This window comes from Myxocyprinus asiaticus, chromosome 22 (assembly GCF_019703515.2).
Source record: "Myxocyprinus asiaticus isolate MX2 ecotype Aquarium Trade chromosome 22, UBuf_Myxa_2, whole genome shotgun sequence".
In the NCBI taxonomy this organism is placed as follows: Eukaryota; Metazoa; Chordata; class Actinopteri; order Cypriniformes; family Catostomidae; genus Myxocyprinus; species Myxocyprinus asiaticus.
The window spans coordinates 3,718,178-3,737,162 of NC_059365.1; the positions used below are offsets into that span (position 1 = coordinate 3,718,178).

An 18,985-nucleotide genomic window follows, 5' to 3' on the forward strand; every position below is an offset into this window, starting at 1 on the left:
AATTTAGCATGATTACTCAAGGATAAGGTGTTGGAGTGATGGCTGCTGTCTAGATTTGATCAAAAATGACTTTTTTCAAATAGTGATGGTGCTGTTTTTTACATCAGTAATGTCCTGACTATACTTTGTGATCAGTTCAATGCCACTTTGGTGAATTAAAAGTACCAATTTCCTTCCGAAACAGCAAAATCTATACATTATTACAAACTTTTGGCTGCCAGTGTATATATAGCTAAAAAAAAATCTCAATATACCCTACATAACTGATATTAAAAATAAGAAGAAACATAACTATTCCCATAAAATATAATGAAATGTGATGGGTCACACAGGAAATTCTGGGAACACCCGATTATTGATTTTACAGTAATTTTAACAATAATTTACCGTAAAAATACACGTACTCTCTTGTTAAACTTAATATAAATTTTTACCGTTAATTATACGGTAAAAATGATACTTTTTATATCTAAAAAAATATTTTTTACAGCACTTTACCTTAAAATTACATCTATTGTTTTGTTCAATTTATTCTATTTTTTTACTTTTTTTTTTTTTTTTTTAAGGTAACTGCCCATTGGCCAGTTCACATTATTTTTACTGTAGCATTTTTACAGTCTTTTACCGTTAAACATTGTAGTCAAGTAGATTCAAAATGTCTAATGCATGAAGTAAAAATCTAGTTAAAAATAATGAAAGTTTACCACTGTTTTTCCTTAAATGAACACAAGAATGATATTTCATCGTTTTCATTCATATGCACCAATACACAACAATACATAGTAATAAAAGCAATATTTATCTACATATATTTTTACTTAATTTTTCTTTGTGAATGTACAGGCCGTTCAAAAACTACAACTTCACTCAGTTTCTTATTATAATATAATATTAAATTATTAATATTGTTTTAAGGATTAGATGTTTCATATAATAGTAATATATTTCTGTTGTATAATAATCACATTTGACAATCAACAATTTCAAGACGGTTTAAGGAAGTGATGTCTATTTGTTTCTTGAACATTTCCTGCTAGACAAGAACTCAGACTGCATTCCATACGGGATAAATCACCCTCCAAATTGCACTTTAAAGGGAGAACAATCATGATAGTCATTTACATTTATTCATTTGGCAGACGCTTTTATCCAAAGAGGAACAATACATCAAAAGCGATTCATCTCAAGGAGACAGCGGTACAAAAAGTGCTGCATTACAAAGTTTCAGTTGCATCCGAATAATAGTATCCAAGACAGTTTCAAGTGCAACAAGAATAATATATTTATTATTATTATTTTTAATGAGTGCATGGTCAAGTGCTGTGCTGTCATGCTGTAAGATCGCTTCAAACTGAATTTCCATTAAAAATGACTTAAAGTGAGTTCTGAATGACCCTTATTTTTGAGCCCCTCACTTTTTAGACTTTCAAAGCTCTCACAGTGGATGGTAAAGTCTTTGAAGGGAATAGGGCATTAGGATGATCACTTCTGAATGGAACGCACCCTCATTCAACACAACAGTGGGAGGCGGTTCATTCATAGTGACTTTAACAGGATTGACATTACTAACGTTAACACGATTTTCATAAAATGTCATTATTAAAATGTGGACCATGTTGCTCAGTGGCTGGATGCTCCCTGGATGCCTGGAAATAACGGAAAGTGTTTAGATCTTCGAAAAAGAAGACAAACGGACGCATGAACCGCTGCAGTGAAGCGAGACGACTGGATTGATACGTGCAAAATAACAACTGTAGCGCACATTTTATCTCTGGTAGGTGAACGAAATTAATACCAAGTAACTTAAGTTTGAGAGGAAGAGCTCTAAAAGTGACTATCGCTCCCATTATAATGAACGAAGCTGCGCAAGTCATTTCCTTACACTTAGTTGTTTAGCAGATGCTTTTATCCAGAAGAAAGAGTCAAGAAAAGTATTTTTATCATTAAAAAAGACATCCTTACCTTGTCAACAGGTCACGTAGACAGCTTTATTGAACGGCTTCACTGATTATAACGCATTTGATGTTCTTCGAGAAAATGTGTTGACTTGGAGTCTTATTGAAAGGATCCGGTAATGACACCTCATTGTTTATTTTGAGTTTTTGCAAATATCTCGTTTGTTCCGTTTAGCTAGACTCTAAAAGGACGTGCTAGTCATTTTATTTGGACAGTTCTGGGTTGCCGCTACCGGAAATGCTTCTGGGCCAGACATGCGCAGTTCTAATTCCTTTGTTATTGTTTATGTCCTTAAAATGGTCTATACTGTGATTTTGATGTTATTTTGATTAATTGTGCAGCCCCAAAGAATCGTCAAATTAGTCTAATGGTGCACTTTTTAGGAAATGTAGCGGCAAAATAAAAAAGCGCATCAAACTTAGTGGTCGACCGATATGGGTTTTTCCAATTGCCGATACCGATATCTAGAGAGCAGGATGGCCGATATAAATGCAGATAAACATAATACAGTTTAACAACAGCAAATCAGATGTACACAAAATTTCTAAAGTGAAACAAATTATTTTATGCAACATTTACTCAAATTTGCATAAACTTGAAAAGAAAAAAACCTCAAAAACATGAAGTACTGACCATCCATTTTACAAATACATTGGTAGATATTGGAACTGACATAAGTGGCCAGTAACACGTCTGGTAATCGGCCAAGCAAACACTGTTATCGATGCCGATATATCGCAAAACGGCCAAATATCGGCCGATTAATCGGCCTGGCTATTCAAAACATCACCAAGTCCTAGTTTGTATGCAAGAGAATAACTGTTTTTACAAACAACCATCTTCTGCTTCATAAAGGGCCACATTCTACTCTTTTGTAAACTCTTTTACATTTTATTTCCGTAAAATCCAAAGGGAGAAATGTTAATTTTTTTTTACTAAATGCTCTTTTTATATAGTGAATAGGGACTTGGACTGTCCAGCTCCAAGAAGATAATAGTCCATACAACTTATAACATCATATTCCAAATCATCTGAAGCCATACAATAGCATGTGTCATGACAATTGGAAACAACGTTGCTGATGTTGATTCTGACACAAAATGTACAGTAAACATCTACACACACTTACCATGTTGGACGGTATGGATGCGTAATTGGGGCAGCCCAGCACGTCACGTACAAACATCTCATTACAGCATTTTCCCACCCACAAATACATCACCTGGCGGGCAAAGGTCAAAGTATAAAGTTCCAACTGATTAAACGGCAGTTCAACACGTCAAACATTCAGCAATGGGTTAAGTAAAGAATTGTGCCAACGTTGCCACAGATTAGAGGATTTTTTATTAACATTCGCTGTTTTTGTCGAGTTGTACTTACGCTGCCACAGTCCATGAGGAACGCTCCCTCTCTAGTGAGCTTCTCTGCAGTGAGCTGCAGTAAGGGAGGCTGAGGAATCACACTGTCGTTCAGGTGCAGCGCCCCCTAGAGGAAAGACAACACATTTGAACACTTTTCAGCCTAGGGTGAGTCAGAAAGAGAGGGTTTTACAAAACCGGAACATTGTCATTAGAATAACTGGAAATACATATGATGTATTCAGATTTTTTACATTTATTTAAAGGAACAGTGTGTGCGTGCTATGTATGTACTGCATACTAATACCACTTTAAAGCATGTAACCTGTTCAGTCATGTTGTCGATTCTGTAGAGGTCTGGATGAATGATACGCATGATCTGATGAAGCGGCTGACTCTTGAACTCACACATGGCAAACACACGCTCGTCCAGACGGGTGCTCGTACCGGTACGAAGTGCTTTCTGAAAGACAAAACACAGAATCGCTCTCAAATCAAACTAGACATCACATAACAGCATCAGGACTTTCTATAAACATCTAAAAATGAGACAAACATACATATGTTAATGTTAAATGTCACTGAAATATACACATTAACAAATCTCTTGTCATACTTTCTTTTCTGCATATATTCTCCTTCTTGAGCGTTTGTACATTTATATTCTTAAAAATACTCTAATTCTGCATTGCTAATATTGCTAATGTAAATGTAAATTTACAGCATTCAAATTGTATATAGTTTGTATCTTTTAGCTCTGAACAGTACATTTTAGGTATAATGTTAAACACTGTGATACAGAAAGCATTAATGCAAGTTGTTCTGTGTTGTTGTGCTCAAGATCTGAAGAAAACAAGGACCGAAGGAAAGATGGTTACCACTTTTAAATGTTATGTGATTAGTAACTGAACTTCTGCTACTGTATGTGTGTATGGCACCCTCACCTGTTTGAGCAGAGCCAGTACATATAGAGGGAAGAGACGCAGGGCTGCAGGTGCGATCAGACCTGAGGGCTGAATGTTTGAGCCGTTAGCACGATACGCTGTTAAACAATCCACTACAGCATTGACTAACGCGTCTCTCGCATCAGACAGACTGGAGGAGATGGAGCGGTCGATAGCTAAAGAGAGAGAGTGAGAGATAACTTTTGTTAATAAGACAAGTTATAGGCAGTTAATGATCAGTTCTATACTTTATGGAACATTTAACACAATACATATACATTAACCCTTAAATGCATGGTAATTTCCCCAAACATTCTTACATATTCGGGTCTTTAAAGACACGGCACTTCCGTTATATCTATCAAAAACTGGATGTACAAAATGCCCAGATAGTGACAAACTTTCAAAAAAGACAATTAAAATATATTTTTGATATATTTTGGTGTTTTATTTTTCATAAATCAAAGAGATAATTCAACAATTCAAATACAGTATATAATATAATATAACATAATATAAATACTGGAACACTATGTGCAGTATATTGACATATTATAAATAAGATATAATAGAATGTAATATAATAATATAATATAATAAAAATACTGGAACATAATGTGCAGTATATTAACATGTTATAAATAAGATATAATATAATATAATATAATAATAGAATAGAATATAAACACTGTAACATTATGTGCAGTACACTGACATATTATAACTAAGATATAATGTAATACAATATTATATAATATTATAAAAATACTGGAACACTATGTGCAGTATATTAACATGTTATAAATATAATATAATAAAAATACTGGAACACTGTGCAGTATATTAACATGTTATAAATAAGATATAATATAATATAATATAACAAAAATACTGGAACACTTCTGTGCAGTATATTAACATATTATAAATATAATATAAATACTGGAACATAATGTGCAGTATATTAACATATTATAAATATAATATAATATAACAAAAATACTGGAACACATCTGTGCAGTATATTAACATGTTATAAATATAATATAATATAATAAAAATACTGGAACACATCTGTGCAGTATATTAACATGTTATAAATATAACATAATATAATAAAAATACTGGAACACTATGTGCAGTATATTAACATGTTATAAATAAGATAAAATATAATATAATATAATATAACAAAAATACTGGAACACTTCTGTGCAGTATATTAACATGTTATAAATATAATATAATAAAAATACTGGAACACATCTGGGCAGTATATTAACGTTATAAATATAATATAATATAATATAATATAATATTATATAATAAAAATACTGGAACACTTCTGTGCAGTATATTAACATATTATAAATATAATATAATATAATATAATATAATAAAAATACTGGAATACTATGTGCAGTATATTAACATGTTATAAATAAGATATAATATAATATAATATAATAAAAATACTGGAACACTTCTGTGCAGTATATTAACATGTTATAAATATAATATAATAAAAATACTGGAACACATCTGTGCAGTATATTAACATATTATAAATATAATATAATATAATATAATACAAATACTGGAAAACTTCTGTGCAGTATATTAACATGTTATAAATATAATATAACAAAAATACTGGAACACTATGTGCAGTATATTAACGTTATAAATAAGATATAATATAATACAAATACTGGAACACTTCTGTGCAGTATATTAACATATTATAAATATAATATAATATAACAAATACTGGAACACTGTGCAGTATATTAACATGTTATAAATAAGATATAATATAATATAATAAAAATACTGGAACACTTCTGTGCAGTATATTGACATATTGTGAAATTGGTAGCACACCATCCAGTGCATTATTGCCCAAGTACACGGCACTATATAAAAAAATAAAAACATCAAGGGTGTGTGTGTGTGTGTGTTGTACTCACCCATGTTTGCCAGCAGGCACGAGATGGCCTGTATATCAGCTCCAGCAAACACATCACTCAGCTGACTGACCACCGGCAGACAAAGAGTGTGCACTCGGATTCTACGTTTACCTGTCAATCATGAATACACACAAATCAGAAACCCTCCTTTAGTTGGCTGACCACTCCCATAAACTCTGGTGTGCCACATATTTGTCATTTAGACCCACTTAAAAAAGGAGTAAAAATAAATAAATAACAATAACGTTGAATTTAGAAGTACATCAAAACTACCGGTAGTTCTGACACACTCTTGTTTACCTTTGCTTGACGTATAAAGTAGAGCGGCTTGAAAACAAGCGAGCGATGTATCTGCTAAACTCTCCTCGATGGACATCTGCACGGCGAAACCAGTGTCTGGGTTCACATTCGCCAGCGACAGCAAATCAGTGGAGCGCACAAAGAAGTTGCCATGGAAAGTGTGGATGGACAAGCCTGTTGACCAATCAGAGAAAGTTTCAGTTAAAGCAGCTTCTAAACTGTCCATGAATAAAATCCTGTTTCTTAAAGCAGCCTAGTTGTCCAATCTCTGAAGAGAGCCGTATATCTACAGATGCTGGTTAAAGATGGTGTCAATCATAGCAAAAGTTGTCCATGACTGGCTCGTGTGTCTCTGCCCGCTCACCTTTGGTACACCTGATCCTCATGACGGCTTCAAATCCGATCTTTCTGGTGAGGTAGCGCTGGAGATCTTTCTGGAACTTCTGTCTCTGTGCTGGATTGTGAACGTGATGGAAGGACGGATAGTAGAAGACACTTCCGGCTGAGTACTTGGACACACATGCTGAACAAGAGTCAAAAAGTCTCATCTTAGAAATTAGGCCACATATCAGAGCTGAGAAAAAAACAGTATGTGTACGTGTGAGAGTGTGCGTGTACCTAACGAAGCTAGATCTGAGTACTGAGAACTCAGTAAGAACAGATCCACTCCGATCTGCTGTCCAGAACAATCCAGAGCTAGTTTCTTATAGAAGTCTGTAGCAGGACCCAAATGCTGCACGTTCTAAACACAAACAAAACACACTTTGTCTGAACAAAACACATCTTTCTAAGAGCAAATATTAGTACAATTCTATGCCTTCACATCTGGGTTTATTTTCTAGGAATGGGATCGTTACCCTCCTAATATGAGGTATCAGTAGCTATTGGTAACATTAACATTAAACAGCGTTAAATTCATGTATAAGTAAACTACTTACTAAAAGTTGAGCATCTGTTTGTTCCCTTTGACTTGGCTTTATGCAGGAACATGGTTTAAGTGTAATGCTGTTTCAGGAGATGTACCTTTGTGCTGGATCGGAGGTTGGGATCTTCTCGTGATTGCAGGAGTCCAGCGCCAAGAGTGGGCAGCTGGGTTTGAAACACAGATACTCGACCGCCTGTTGGTGACATGAGCTTATATGCCGCCTGCAGAGCCGGACCCAGAGTGCACTGAGTCTCACGCGTGTTTGAAAACATCCCCGGAAGAGCGTTCAACAGGTCCTTCACCAGCTGCAGAAAACATGCAAATGTTTTTACAGATGCTAGTTTCAAAAAGAAAGGAGCTCCAAGCAACAATAATAATACAGTGTCTCAATTAGTTTAAACGAATAAATTTGACTAAAATACAAAAGGAAATGCACCTATTAGGTCTGGGTAAAAATACGGATTTTCCGATGTATGCAATCTTGATATCGAGTTTCAAATCCCAAGGATGATCTTTTACTCAATGAGACTAAATCACACGCATATGCTACCAAATATCATGCTATGCGACTAAAAATGTCTGTGATTAACCATTGGATGGTAAATGTTCAGATTTCACTCACTGGCGATGAGATGCTTTCACTTCGTGTTGAGAGTAAAAGTTTGGTTGGACTCGTTTCGTGTCCAAAGACGAGATCCACGCAATAAATTAATTTGCAAAAAGGATATTACAACTGAAATATACCCAAATGAATCGATATCGAATAGAATTCGAAGGGATTCAAGAGCTTGTGAATCGGAATCAAATCAGGAAATCTGTATCAATACCCAGCCCGAGTATGTACACCAGAAAACATACACACATACACAAACTCTGAAGTCATTCTGTGAGAGATAACATAGCTGCAAAACTGTGACAAGCCACACATAAATGTCATGTGATACGAGCAGAAATATGAATATACAGCTGAGCACGCACACACACACACACACAGATGTGAGGTGTTAAAAAAAAGTGTGTGTGTCTGTGGAAAGATTCGTACCTCTTTACTCTCTTTGAGGTTCACTAGCAGTCTGTCGTGTGTCGGGATGAAAACATCTAAACAGAATCAAACAGGAACATCTCTTAATCTCTCATACAAAAACAAGACAAATGATGTCAGGCGATTTTAAATGATATAAACTCCGAAACAACAACTAACACATATCAGTAGGTGCTTTCAAAACACAGGCATTTTCAGTTAAATGAATAGTTTAACCAAAAATGAAAATTCTCTCATTTACTCACCCTCATGCCACCCCAGATGTGTATGACTTACTTTATTCTGCTGAACACAAATGAAGATTTCTAGAAGAATATTTCAGCTCTGTAGGTCCATACAATGCAAGTTAATGGGTGCCAAAATTTTGAAGCTCCAAAAAGCAAATTTATGGCACTTTTCCACTGCATGTTACAGTTCGACTTGACTCGACTCTGCTCGCTTTACTTTTCTGAGCTTGCTTTTCCACTGCAGTTTAGTGCAGCCTCAATGTGGGTGGGATTATAGGCTGGTCGTCATAGTTGGACTTTAAAGGGAATAAAAACTCCGCCATGAACACCGCTGCCTCTCTACCGGATGAGCTAAATACTTTTTATGCTCGTTTCAAGGGAAATAACACCGCCCTCGCGGAGAGAGCTCTCGCGGCTGAAGCTACAGAGGTTAGTTCACTCTCCGTCTCTGTAGCGGATGTAACCCGATCCTTCCGACGGGTGAATATCCGCAAAGCCGCGGGTCCAGACGGCATTCCGGGCCGCGTCATCAGAGCGTGCGCGAACCAGCTGGCTGGTGTTTTTACGGACATTTTCAACCTTTCCCTCTCTTTGTCTGTAGTCCCCACATGCTTTAAAACATCCACCATTGTGCCTGTTCCAAAACAATCAAAAATAACTTGTTTAAATGACTGGCATCCTGTTGCTCTGACCTCCATCATCAGCAAATGTTTTGAGAGACTAATCAGAGATTACATCTGCTCTGTGCTGCACTCTCTCTTGACCCATTGCAGTTTGCTTACCGCAACAACCGCTCCACTGATGATGCCATTGCATCTACAATACACACTGCTCTCTCCCGCCTGGAAAAAAGGAACACTTATGTGAGAATGCTGTTTGTAGACTACAGCTCAGCATTCAACACCATAGTGCCCTCCAAGCTTGATGAGAAACTCCGGGCTCTGGGTTTAAACAGCTCGCTGTGCAGCTGGATCCTGGACTTCCTGTCAAGCAGACGCCAGGTGGTTAGAATAGGCAGCAACATCTCCTCATCACTGACCCTCAACACTGGAGCCCCACAGGGCTGTGTTCTCAGCCCACTACTGTATTCCTTGTACACACATGACTGTGTGGCAACACACAGCTCCAATGCCATCATTAAGTTTGCTGATGACACGTCGGTGGTAGGTCTGATCACTGACAATGATGAAACAGCCTACAGAGAGGAGGTGCACACTCTGACACACTGGTGTCAGGAGCACAACCTCTCCCTCAACGTCAGTAAGACAAAGGAGCTTGTGGTGGACTTCAGGAGAAAAGACAGAGAACACAGTCCCATCACCATCAATGGAGCACCAGTGGAGTGAGTCAGCAGCTTCAAGTTCCTGAGTGTCCACATCACTGAGGAACTCACATGGTCCATCCACACTGAAGTCGTTGTGAAGAAGGCTCATCAGCGCCTCTTCTTCCTGAGACGGCTGAGGAAGTTTGGAATGAACCGCCACATCCTCACACGGTTCTACACCTGCACTGTAGAGAGCATCCTAACTGGCTGCATCTCCGCCTGGTACAGCAATTGCACCGCCCACAACCGCAAAGCACTGCAAAGGGTGGTGCGAACTGCCAGACACATCATCGGAGGTGAGCTTCCCTCCCTCCAGGAAATATATACAAGGTGGTGTGTGAAAAAAGCTCGGAGGATCATCAGAGACTCCAGCCACCCGAGCCATGGGCTGTTCTCACTGCTACCATCATGCAGGCGGTATCGCAGCATCAGGACCCGCACCAGCCGACTCCATGATAGCTTCTTCCCCCAAGCAATCAGACTTCTGAACTCTTGATCTCCCACGATCAAAATACATCAGCACTGCACTTTATTACCCTTACTCTTATATCTCACACCGGACTGTCATAAATTATATTATTATTATATTTTATTCTCTCTTAACAACTGACTATCAACCGACAGCCTGAATGTCAATACAGTACAATACTGTACATTCTATATATATACTTTTTTATATATTTTTATTTTTTATTTTTATTGAATAATGTGTATTCTATATAGTGCGTATTGTATACTGTACAGTGTATGTTATTATTTGTATATTGTTGAGTGTAATTATGTGTATATCAGATGTTTAAATTGTGTTGTGTTAATTTGATGTTATTGTAAATTGGTATATGTCTCATCACTGTCACGACTGCTATGTTGCTCGGAACTGCACCCAAGAATTTCACACACCATTGCACTTGTGTATATGGCTGTGTGACAATAAAGTGATTTGATTTGATTTGATTTTGCGCCGCCTCTTCGCGTCACCCCATCCAGCTCTCGTTGGATCCTCTCCTCGGCTTGTAACGAGAGGAACGTCTGCACCTCGTTTATTGACCACGGTGTGGTTTTGTGCACAGCCATTTCTTTTTACAATTCGAAAGTCGCGTGAACAAATGATATTGCTGTTGCTAACTTTAAAACTAGCGGGTTGACGTCCCGTGTCGCAAATCCAGTGACGCTGGTAGTGACGATTCTCTCTGACCAATCAGTGATCTGCAGGGTTTTGACGTCACATTTAGTATCGGCTCGGCTCGCTTGGAACCTCGACCGAGGTGGTACTAAAAAAAGTACCAGGTACCAGGTACCATCCACAGTGGAAAACCCCCAAAAAGCGAGCAGAGTCGAGTGGAGTCGTGCCGTACCGTGCAGTGGAAAAGCCCCAAAAGGCAGCATAAATGTAATCCATAAGACGCCAGTGGTTAAATCCATATGTTCAGAAGTGATATGATAGGTGTGGATGAGAAACAGATTCATATTAAAGTCAATTTTTGGTAGAAATTCTTCTGCCTGCCCAGTAGGGGGCATATGCATGAAGAACGTGAATCACCATACACAAGTAGAAGAATGTGAATGTGAAAGTGGAGATCGACTAAGCAGGGAGGATAATTTATAGTAACAGTTGACTAAAATATTGATGTGTTTCTAACCCACACCTATCAGATCGCTTCTGAAGACATCGATTTAACCAATGGAGTCATATGGATTACTTTTATGATGACTTATGTAATTTTTGGAGCTTCAAAATTTTGGCACCCATTCACTTGCACTGTATGGACCTACAGAGCTGAAATATTCTTCTAGAAATCTTCATTTGCGTTCTGCTGAAGAAAGAAAGGCATGCACATCCGGGATGGCATAGAGGTGAGTAAATGATGAGAGAATTTTCATTTTTGGTGAACTATTCCTTTAAGAGGTCACGCGTGAAACAAATCAGTTCTGAAGTTTTGTTGAATTACGAAGTTGCAACATTGGTAAAAAAGTTCAGGCATACAAAGTCTGTGAGTTTGAGCCAATTACAAAGTTCTGAACAAATATTACTCCACAATGTTTACATGTAGGCCCGTGATGGCATGAGAAACTTCCCAAAGGTAAAAATTTGCCAGGAAAATGCAGTAAACGTAAATGAATCGTGCTCCACTTTTTTTCAAAGAAGTTGTAGTTTTCTATATTTCCAGAATAACTAGTCCAAGGTTATTTCTGGCCATTTCCTGAAAAGTTAATCTGGCAATTTCATGTGTGGAAGTCACTATTATAGGCAAAAATTAGCGATTTTTCTGTGCCTAAACTTTCTAGTGATAAATGCAAGATAACTCGACAGAATTACCATCAATATCAGACACCACGAGCATTTGAGGCTGAGAAAGACCCTCTTGCAGGTTATAGAAGTGAACTGTGCTGTCAAATGTCACAAACCCGATTCGTGTACGAGTATCCCCCGGCAAACTGAGAGAGAGAAACACACACACACACACACACACACACACACGATAAATACAATGAAACAGACTGTGGAAAAAACAAGAGTAGTGATGTAAATGCTAAAACATTCAGTCCGAGCTCTCACTTTTCCAGGTTGTCCAGTAGAGACTGGCAGAACACATTTAGGTAGCCTGACTCCACAGCATTATGGGACACATCCAACACAAACAGGTACACAGCAGGCTGAGGTGGCCGCAACTTCAGGAAGAGCGAGAAAACATGCATAAATGTACTAGATTAACAAAACAAAAAAACGTATGGCTTTTCAATCTAAGCAATAATACAGCTCCTATTTACTTCACTTACTTTCACAAGACTGGTTGGTAAGAGGGGCCTGGGTAGCTCAGTGGTAAAAGACACTGGCTACCACCCCTGGAGTTTGCTAGTTCGAATCCCTAGAGCGTGCTGAGTGACTCCAGCCAGGTCTCCTAAGCAACCAAATTGGCCCGGTTGCTAGGGAGGGTAGAGTCACATGGGGTAACCTCCTCGTGATCGCTATAATGTGGTTCGTTCTCGGTGGGGCGCATGGTGAGTTGAGCGTGGTTGCCGCGGTGGATGGCGTGAAGCCTCCACTTGCGCTATGTCTCCGTGGCAACGCACTCAACAAGCGACGTGATAAGATGCGCGGATTGACGTTCTCAGACACGGAGGCAACTGGGATTTGTCCTCTGCCACCTGGACTGAGGCGAATCACCACGCGACCACGAGGACTTAAAAGCACATTGGGAATTGGTCATTCCAAATAAAAAAATAAAAATAAAAAAAAGACTGGTTGGTAAGGTCATGTTTTGGGTAAATTTTGTTTCTTAAGCTGAAATCAGGCTAAAAACCTTTAGGATCAAAATGGCGATTGACTCTTTTTAACTAAAAGGCGGGACTTCCATTCCGACAGCCGCTTTTTGGAGCTTTACAATTTCTCCAATTATTTTTTAATTTTCGAAGTGAGCTGTATCTCTGGTGTAACAGAAGAATATTCAAGCCGTGACCAAAATGCAGACACACACTCACCATGTAGTCAGAGGAGGCGATGAACTCGACCGTTGAATTCTGGACCTCTGGTCTCTTGTGTGGCTCACCGTATGAACGAGTGACAGGATTATACATGAATTCATCAGGGACTGAGTGAGAAAAAGACACTTTATCAGAACACCTGTACATGCTACAGAACATGCTAAACATGTTGAAGTCTTATAACTCATTTCCAGCATTTAACGGTCATTTGATTAACTGGGACAATCCAAACACCTAACCGGAGTCAGACCAAGGACAAATAATTTGACCAAAGACTGTCCCAGCACAACTGTAGACTCTTACCATCATTAACTCTGTAACAGAGATTACACTTCCACCGGTGCTGGTCCAGAAATGAAACAAAAGGGTTTATATACGTCCGACATGAACGACAACGAACTATAGTGTTAGAGGTGATGACTGGTAACTGCTGCAGAGAGAAAAAGAGACAGACGATTAAAGGAATATTCCGGGTTCAATACAAGTTAAGCTAAACCGACAGCATTTGTGGCATAATAATGATTACCACAAAAATTAATTTCGACACGTCCCTCCTTTTCTTTAAAAAAAATAAATTCACGCCACGGTCCAAATCACTGAGATCACATTTTTTCCCCATTCTGATGGTTGATGTGAACATTAACTGAAGCTCCTGACCCGTATCTGCATGATTTTATGCTCTGCACTGCTACCACACAATTGGCTGATTAGATAATCACATGGATGTTTGTTGGTGCCATATGGGCTGGTTTGAGTATTTCTGTAACTGCTGATCTCCTGGGATTTTCATGCACAACAGTCTCTAGAATTTACTCCGAATGGTGCCAAAAACAAAAAACATCCAGTGAGCGGCAGTTCTGCGGACAGAAATGCCTTGTTGATCAGAGAGGTCAACAGAGAATGGCCAGACTGGTTTGAACTGACAAAGTCTACGGTAACTCAGATAACCGCTCTGAACAATTGTGGTGAGAAGAATATCATCTCAGAATGCTATTCTGAGATTGTTGGTGGCATGAGGGGGACCTACACAATATCAGGCAGGTGGTTTTAATGTTGTGGCTGATCGGTATATATATGCAGTAGATAATGTGTAATTTTTCACGTTTACATTCTGCATTAATTGCGTTAAAACACACTATATGCGGCCATAAATTGCATCAGTTACTATCTGTTATTGTATTTTATGATGACACTGATACAACTGCAAAGATGGGCGTATAAAAGAGTGTTAATGGTCAGAATACAGACTAAAGAATGTTGATAGGCATACCTCACTTTTGGCAGATGTGTGAATGGCCTTCGGCTGCATGAATGAAGCAGCATATCAAACAACAGAGTGAAAGGACACTTCAAAGCACTTGAGGAGACTTGGTTCCTTTTGTAGACTAATTTAACTAAAAAAGATCTTGAAAAATGTCTCTACGCTAACAACCTAAAGATATCTATAAATTTGCACCAGCAGCTTTGCACAACGGTGTGTTTGTGTTGACTGATCTTAAAGAAATACGGTTCCTGTAGCTCAACTGGCTAGCAACGCCACGCTCATGGGTTGGATACCCAGGGAATACAGAAACTGATCAAATGTACAGTATATCTTGAATGCACTTTTAGTCACTTTGGATAAAAGCGTCTGCCAAACGCATAAGTGTAAATATGACTGGAATCAGCTGTCGATGTCAAAATTAGATGGAGCAGCAAGTCACACCCACCGATATCGTAGCCCAATTGCAGTATGGTGTTCAGCAGCAGGTACGATGTTTTACTGAAAGTTCACGCTTTCAAACCACCAAAACAAACTCAAAAACATCTTCTTTTTGGCCAGATTTTGTTTGAAATTACGTCACTACCCATTCTTCAATTTTGTTAGAAGTAAATTGGGGCCTTTAAACTTAACCCTAAACAGGAGCAATTTATTTTCTCCCCTGAAGTCCACTTAAGTTTGTCAATGTTTCTTGCACCAAAAACCGTGTAATTTCATTGACCCTTACAATTAAATGGTCTGTTTTTGCTACTGTACCTTTAAGACTTCTATATGTAACCTGCTACTGGGCCAAGTTGCTGAACACTAAACAGGTGTTGATATGTCAATATGGACACCATATGTCAGTGAGCTCATAATTGTGATTTCATACTAATGACGATTTCAGAATGAGATGTTTTTGTTTCAATGAATTTTCTGTGTGGAATGGGGAGTAACTTTACATCTACACAGTACAACCTACTCATTTCAAAAAAGCAAGAGAAGGTTGAGGTTGAGTCCTACCGTTAAATCTCTGAAGGGATGCAGTAGTAATCCGAGAGGCAGGCGAGCTTTATTTAACAGAGCTTGAGTCTGGGGAATGTTAGTGAGAGTACAGCGGAACGTGCTGGAAGGAAGAGAGAAAAAATGAAAGAGAAACTCATATCTTCATATGTGCACCTGTGGTGTCAAACCACAACCTTCTGAAAACAAACAGACATGCGTCATCTCTCTGCTGTCTTACTCTGGGCTGCAGTTGACATTGCGGAGGTCGTTGCTCAGGTTGGGCTCTGGTGGAGGTGTGCGTTTGGGTGGAAGGATGTTTCTCTCCTGGAGTAGATTCACAGGTCTCAAGGTTTCCACCTCCAGGTCAGGAACGCCGCTGAGACCGCCCAACGCTGAGGACAGCTCGGAAAGAGACGGGAACGGCTGCACGCACAAACAAGAAGGCAACACGACCGGCTTAAAAAACCTCTTACAAAGAAACATCACAAACTTGAACCATTATCTGTACCTGTGAATACGGCTGGTATCCTGGTGGGTTGTACCCTCTGTGAGAGGGGGAGGAGTCTGTTAGGGGGGCAGGGTTTTGTTGGTAAGCAGGATGCATGGTTGGATAGTTGTAGCCGAAGGGCGGGGCCTGTTTGGGGGGAACGCCAGCAGGAGCCGATAGATCTGCTGTAGGAAGGAAAGATGAAAATACGATAAGTGTCGACACATCATTCATGTGTAGATCTGGCACTCTGATGTCACATTGTGTGTTGTGTGGGTGTACCTGGGTAACTGCCGCCCTCAAGAGACTCATAACTGTTGGGAACTGGAGAAGCACTGCCTGTGGTTGTGGATGAGCTGTCTCCACCTGTGAGATTGTGTGAGATGAAGGAGTTACTGTTTATGACTGTTTTCATATTTCTGCACATGCAACTTATTCACAATATCAGAAACTATAGAATCTTCAATTTAGTTACCAAATAAAAATATTTATTTATTTATTATTATTTTTATTATCCCCTTTTCTCCCAATTTGGAATTCCCACTACTTAGTAGGTCCTCATGGTGGTGCGGTTACTCACCTCAATCCGGGTGGCGGAGGACAAGTCTCAGATGCCTCCGCTTCTGAGACAGTCGATCCGCGCATCTTATCACGTGACTCGTTGTGCATGACACCGCAGAGACTCACAGCATGTGGAGGCTCATGCTACTCTCCGCGATCCACGCACAACTTACCATGCACCCCATTGAGAGCGAGAACCACTAATCGCGACCACGAGGAGGTTATCCCATGTGACTCTACCCTCCCTAGCAACCGGGCCAATTTGGTTGCTTATGAGACCTGACTGGAGTCACTCAGCACATCCTGGATTCAAACTCGTGACTCCAGGGGTGGTAGTCAGTGTCAATACTCGCTGAGCTACTCAGGCCCCATATAAAATGATATTCTTGAAATATTTTTGTGAATCCGGCCCATGGAGTGTTTCACAAGTATTTGGACTTTTATGTGAATTCACCAAACAAACTCACACCCCTTAAAAGAAAAAAAGAAACTCAGACATCCTCCAGAGACGTGATTCTTTTTACGTTCATGTTGTGGTTCGCTTATAACTTGCATTGTGAATGCAAAGTTCGTCAGTTTTTTTGTTTTTTGACAGAATTCCAAATAATCGAGTGTTCCGGAAAATAATCAAAGACCTAATCACAACTAAAAGTGACCAAATTGAGTCCACTTTTAAGGTCAGGGATAGTGTGTGAACTGTGTAAAGAAAATTGTGTTATTCCCTTCACTTTATAATCCACTTAAAGGGAGTTTGGTTCAAGTTCAGTTAAGGAAGACTCAAGTAATTGAGTGCTTGAATCAGTAATATTGCAGTACAATGCATCCTCTCAGTGGAGAAGACTGAGTAATAAACCTCAGGAGAGCTTAAATTGACACTAATCACAGAGAGAGTCTGTGATTGGCTAAGCTCCTGTTATCCCGTTCAATCTGTTCGCTCACTGGATCAGCAGTCTGCACTAAAAAAATGATGGAGAAAAGAAACCACATTCTCTGAAACGTTTACTACAGTTTATAACTGCAAATAATACAGGTCCGAATTAGAATATACAGTATCGGCATATATATATATATATATATATATATATATATATATATATATATATATATATATATATATATATATATATATATATATATATTTATTTATGTATTTATTAGGGTTGCTCCGATCAATCGGCCACCGATCGGTATCGGCCGATATCTGTGATCGGTAATTTGACCGATGTCGCAAAACACCTGTGGCTCTTTTAAGACATCAGCTGCACTGTCATGACATCAAGGAGTGTGAGGAATACTGGCATAGGGTTGTGAGACAACAAACTTGATTCAGCAGTTAAGAACGAAGCAGTGGGAGAGGTATGGCGAATATGACAAGTTTGTCTACTGTACTGTTAATGTGGCGTTTCACACACAACGAGGTATATATATATTTATACACACACACACACACACACACACACACACACACACACACACCGATCAGCCACAACATTAAAACCACCTGTCCAATATTGTGTAGGACCCCCTAGTGCCGCCAAAACAGCGCCAACCCACATCTCAGAAAAGCATTCTGATATGATGATATTCTTCTCACCACAATTGTTCAGAGCGGTTATCTGGATTGTGAAAGTTAAATGCGTTGCAAATACTGTTTCATGTTGTTTTTAAGGACTCTTTTTAAAGCCATTTAGTGTTGAATTTAAGGAACTGCCTTAAAAATGTAAAAAGCACCTAAATCACAGCTGTGATTCATCACCTCAGGAGAGATAAATGACCTGCCAAAAGAGGTAGAACTTTTCCTTAGGGACCATCTGAAAGCCAAAGCCCCTGATAACACACAGGGAGTGTTATCAATACACTCCCCCTCACAGTGATGAAGGGTGCAGGAAATCCAGGGAAAGTCTGTAAAGAGGATGTAACCTCTGCAGTGTATGTGATGAATCAGTAGCAGGCTTGGACATGACACATCCAAACTCCTATGAGAAAAAACACTTCATAATGAAGAGCTAAATATAAACCTGCCCATGATACTAACACTCATAGATCACAAGAGATTTCTCTAAAAGACACACACACACACACACACACAGAGAGAGAGAGAGAGAGAGACAGAAGCCCTGTACTGTGTTTAAAGACCTTGGTATAACGCAGGAGATAAAACAG

The 18,985-nt window shown here is 39.0% G+C and overlaps 1 protein-coding gene across 2 annotated transcripts in view; it reads right to left on the bottom strand.

Annotated features, from left to right (window-relative positions):
• The window catches only part of LOC127413398 (protein transport protein Sec24B-like), a 37,606-nt gene that overhangs the window by 4,830 nt on the left and 13,791 nt on the right, over nucleotides 1-18,985 (bottom strand). For both annotated transcript variants that reach the window (XM_051650536.1, XM_051650537.1), the window contains 18 exons: nucleotides 16,544-16,627; nucleotides 16,283-16,446; nucleotides 16,013-16,197; nucleotides 15,793-15,895; nucleotides 13,833-13,959; nucleotides 13,527-13,636; nucleotides 12,604-12,716; nucleotides 12,364-12,482; nucleotides 8,496-8,551; nucleotides 7,552-7,758; nucleotides 7,147-7,270; nucleotides 6,893-7,051; nucleotides 6,529-6,702; nucleotides 6,229-6,339; nucleotides 4,259-4,434; nucleotides 3,640-3,777; nucleotides 3,337-3,441; nucleotides 3,086-3,178 (listed from right to left, as the gene is read on the bottom strand). In XM_051650536.1, the coding sequence (XP_051506496.1) occupies nucleotides 3,086-3,178; nucleotides 3,337-3,441; nucleotides 3,640-3,777; nucleotides 4,259-4,434; nucleotides 6,229-6,339; nucleotides 6,529-6,702; nucleotides 6,893-7,051; nucleotides 7,147-7,270; nucleotides 7,552-7,758; nucleotides 8,496-8,551; nucleotides 12,364-12,482; nucleotides 12,604-12,716; nucleotides 13,527-13,636; nucleotides 13,833-13,959; nucleotides 15,793-15,895; nucleotides 16,013-16,197; nucleotides 16,283-16,446; nucleotides 16,544-16,627 (2,348 nt within the window). The remainder of the gene's footprint in view (nucleotides 1-3,085; nucleotides 3,179-3,336; nucleotides 3,442-3,639; nucleotides 3,778-4,258; nucleotides 4,435-6,228; nucleotides 6,340-6,528; nucleotides 6,703-6,892; nucleotides 7,052-7,146; nucleotides 7,271-7,551; nucleotides 7,759-8,495; nucleotides 8,552-12,363; nucleotides 12,483-12,603; nucleotides 12,717-13,526; nucleotides 13,637-13,832; nucleotides 13,960-15,792; nucleotides 15,896-16,012; nucleotides 16,198-16,282; nucleotides 16,447-16,543; nucleotides 16,628-18,985) is intronic.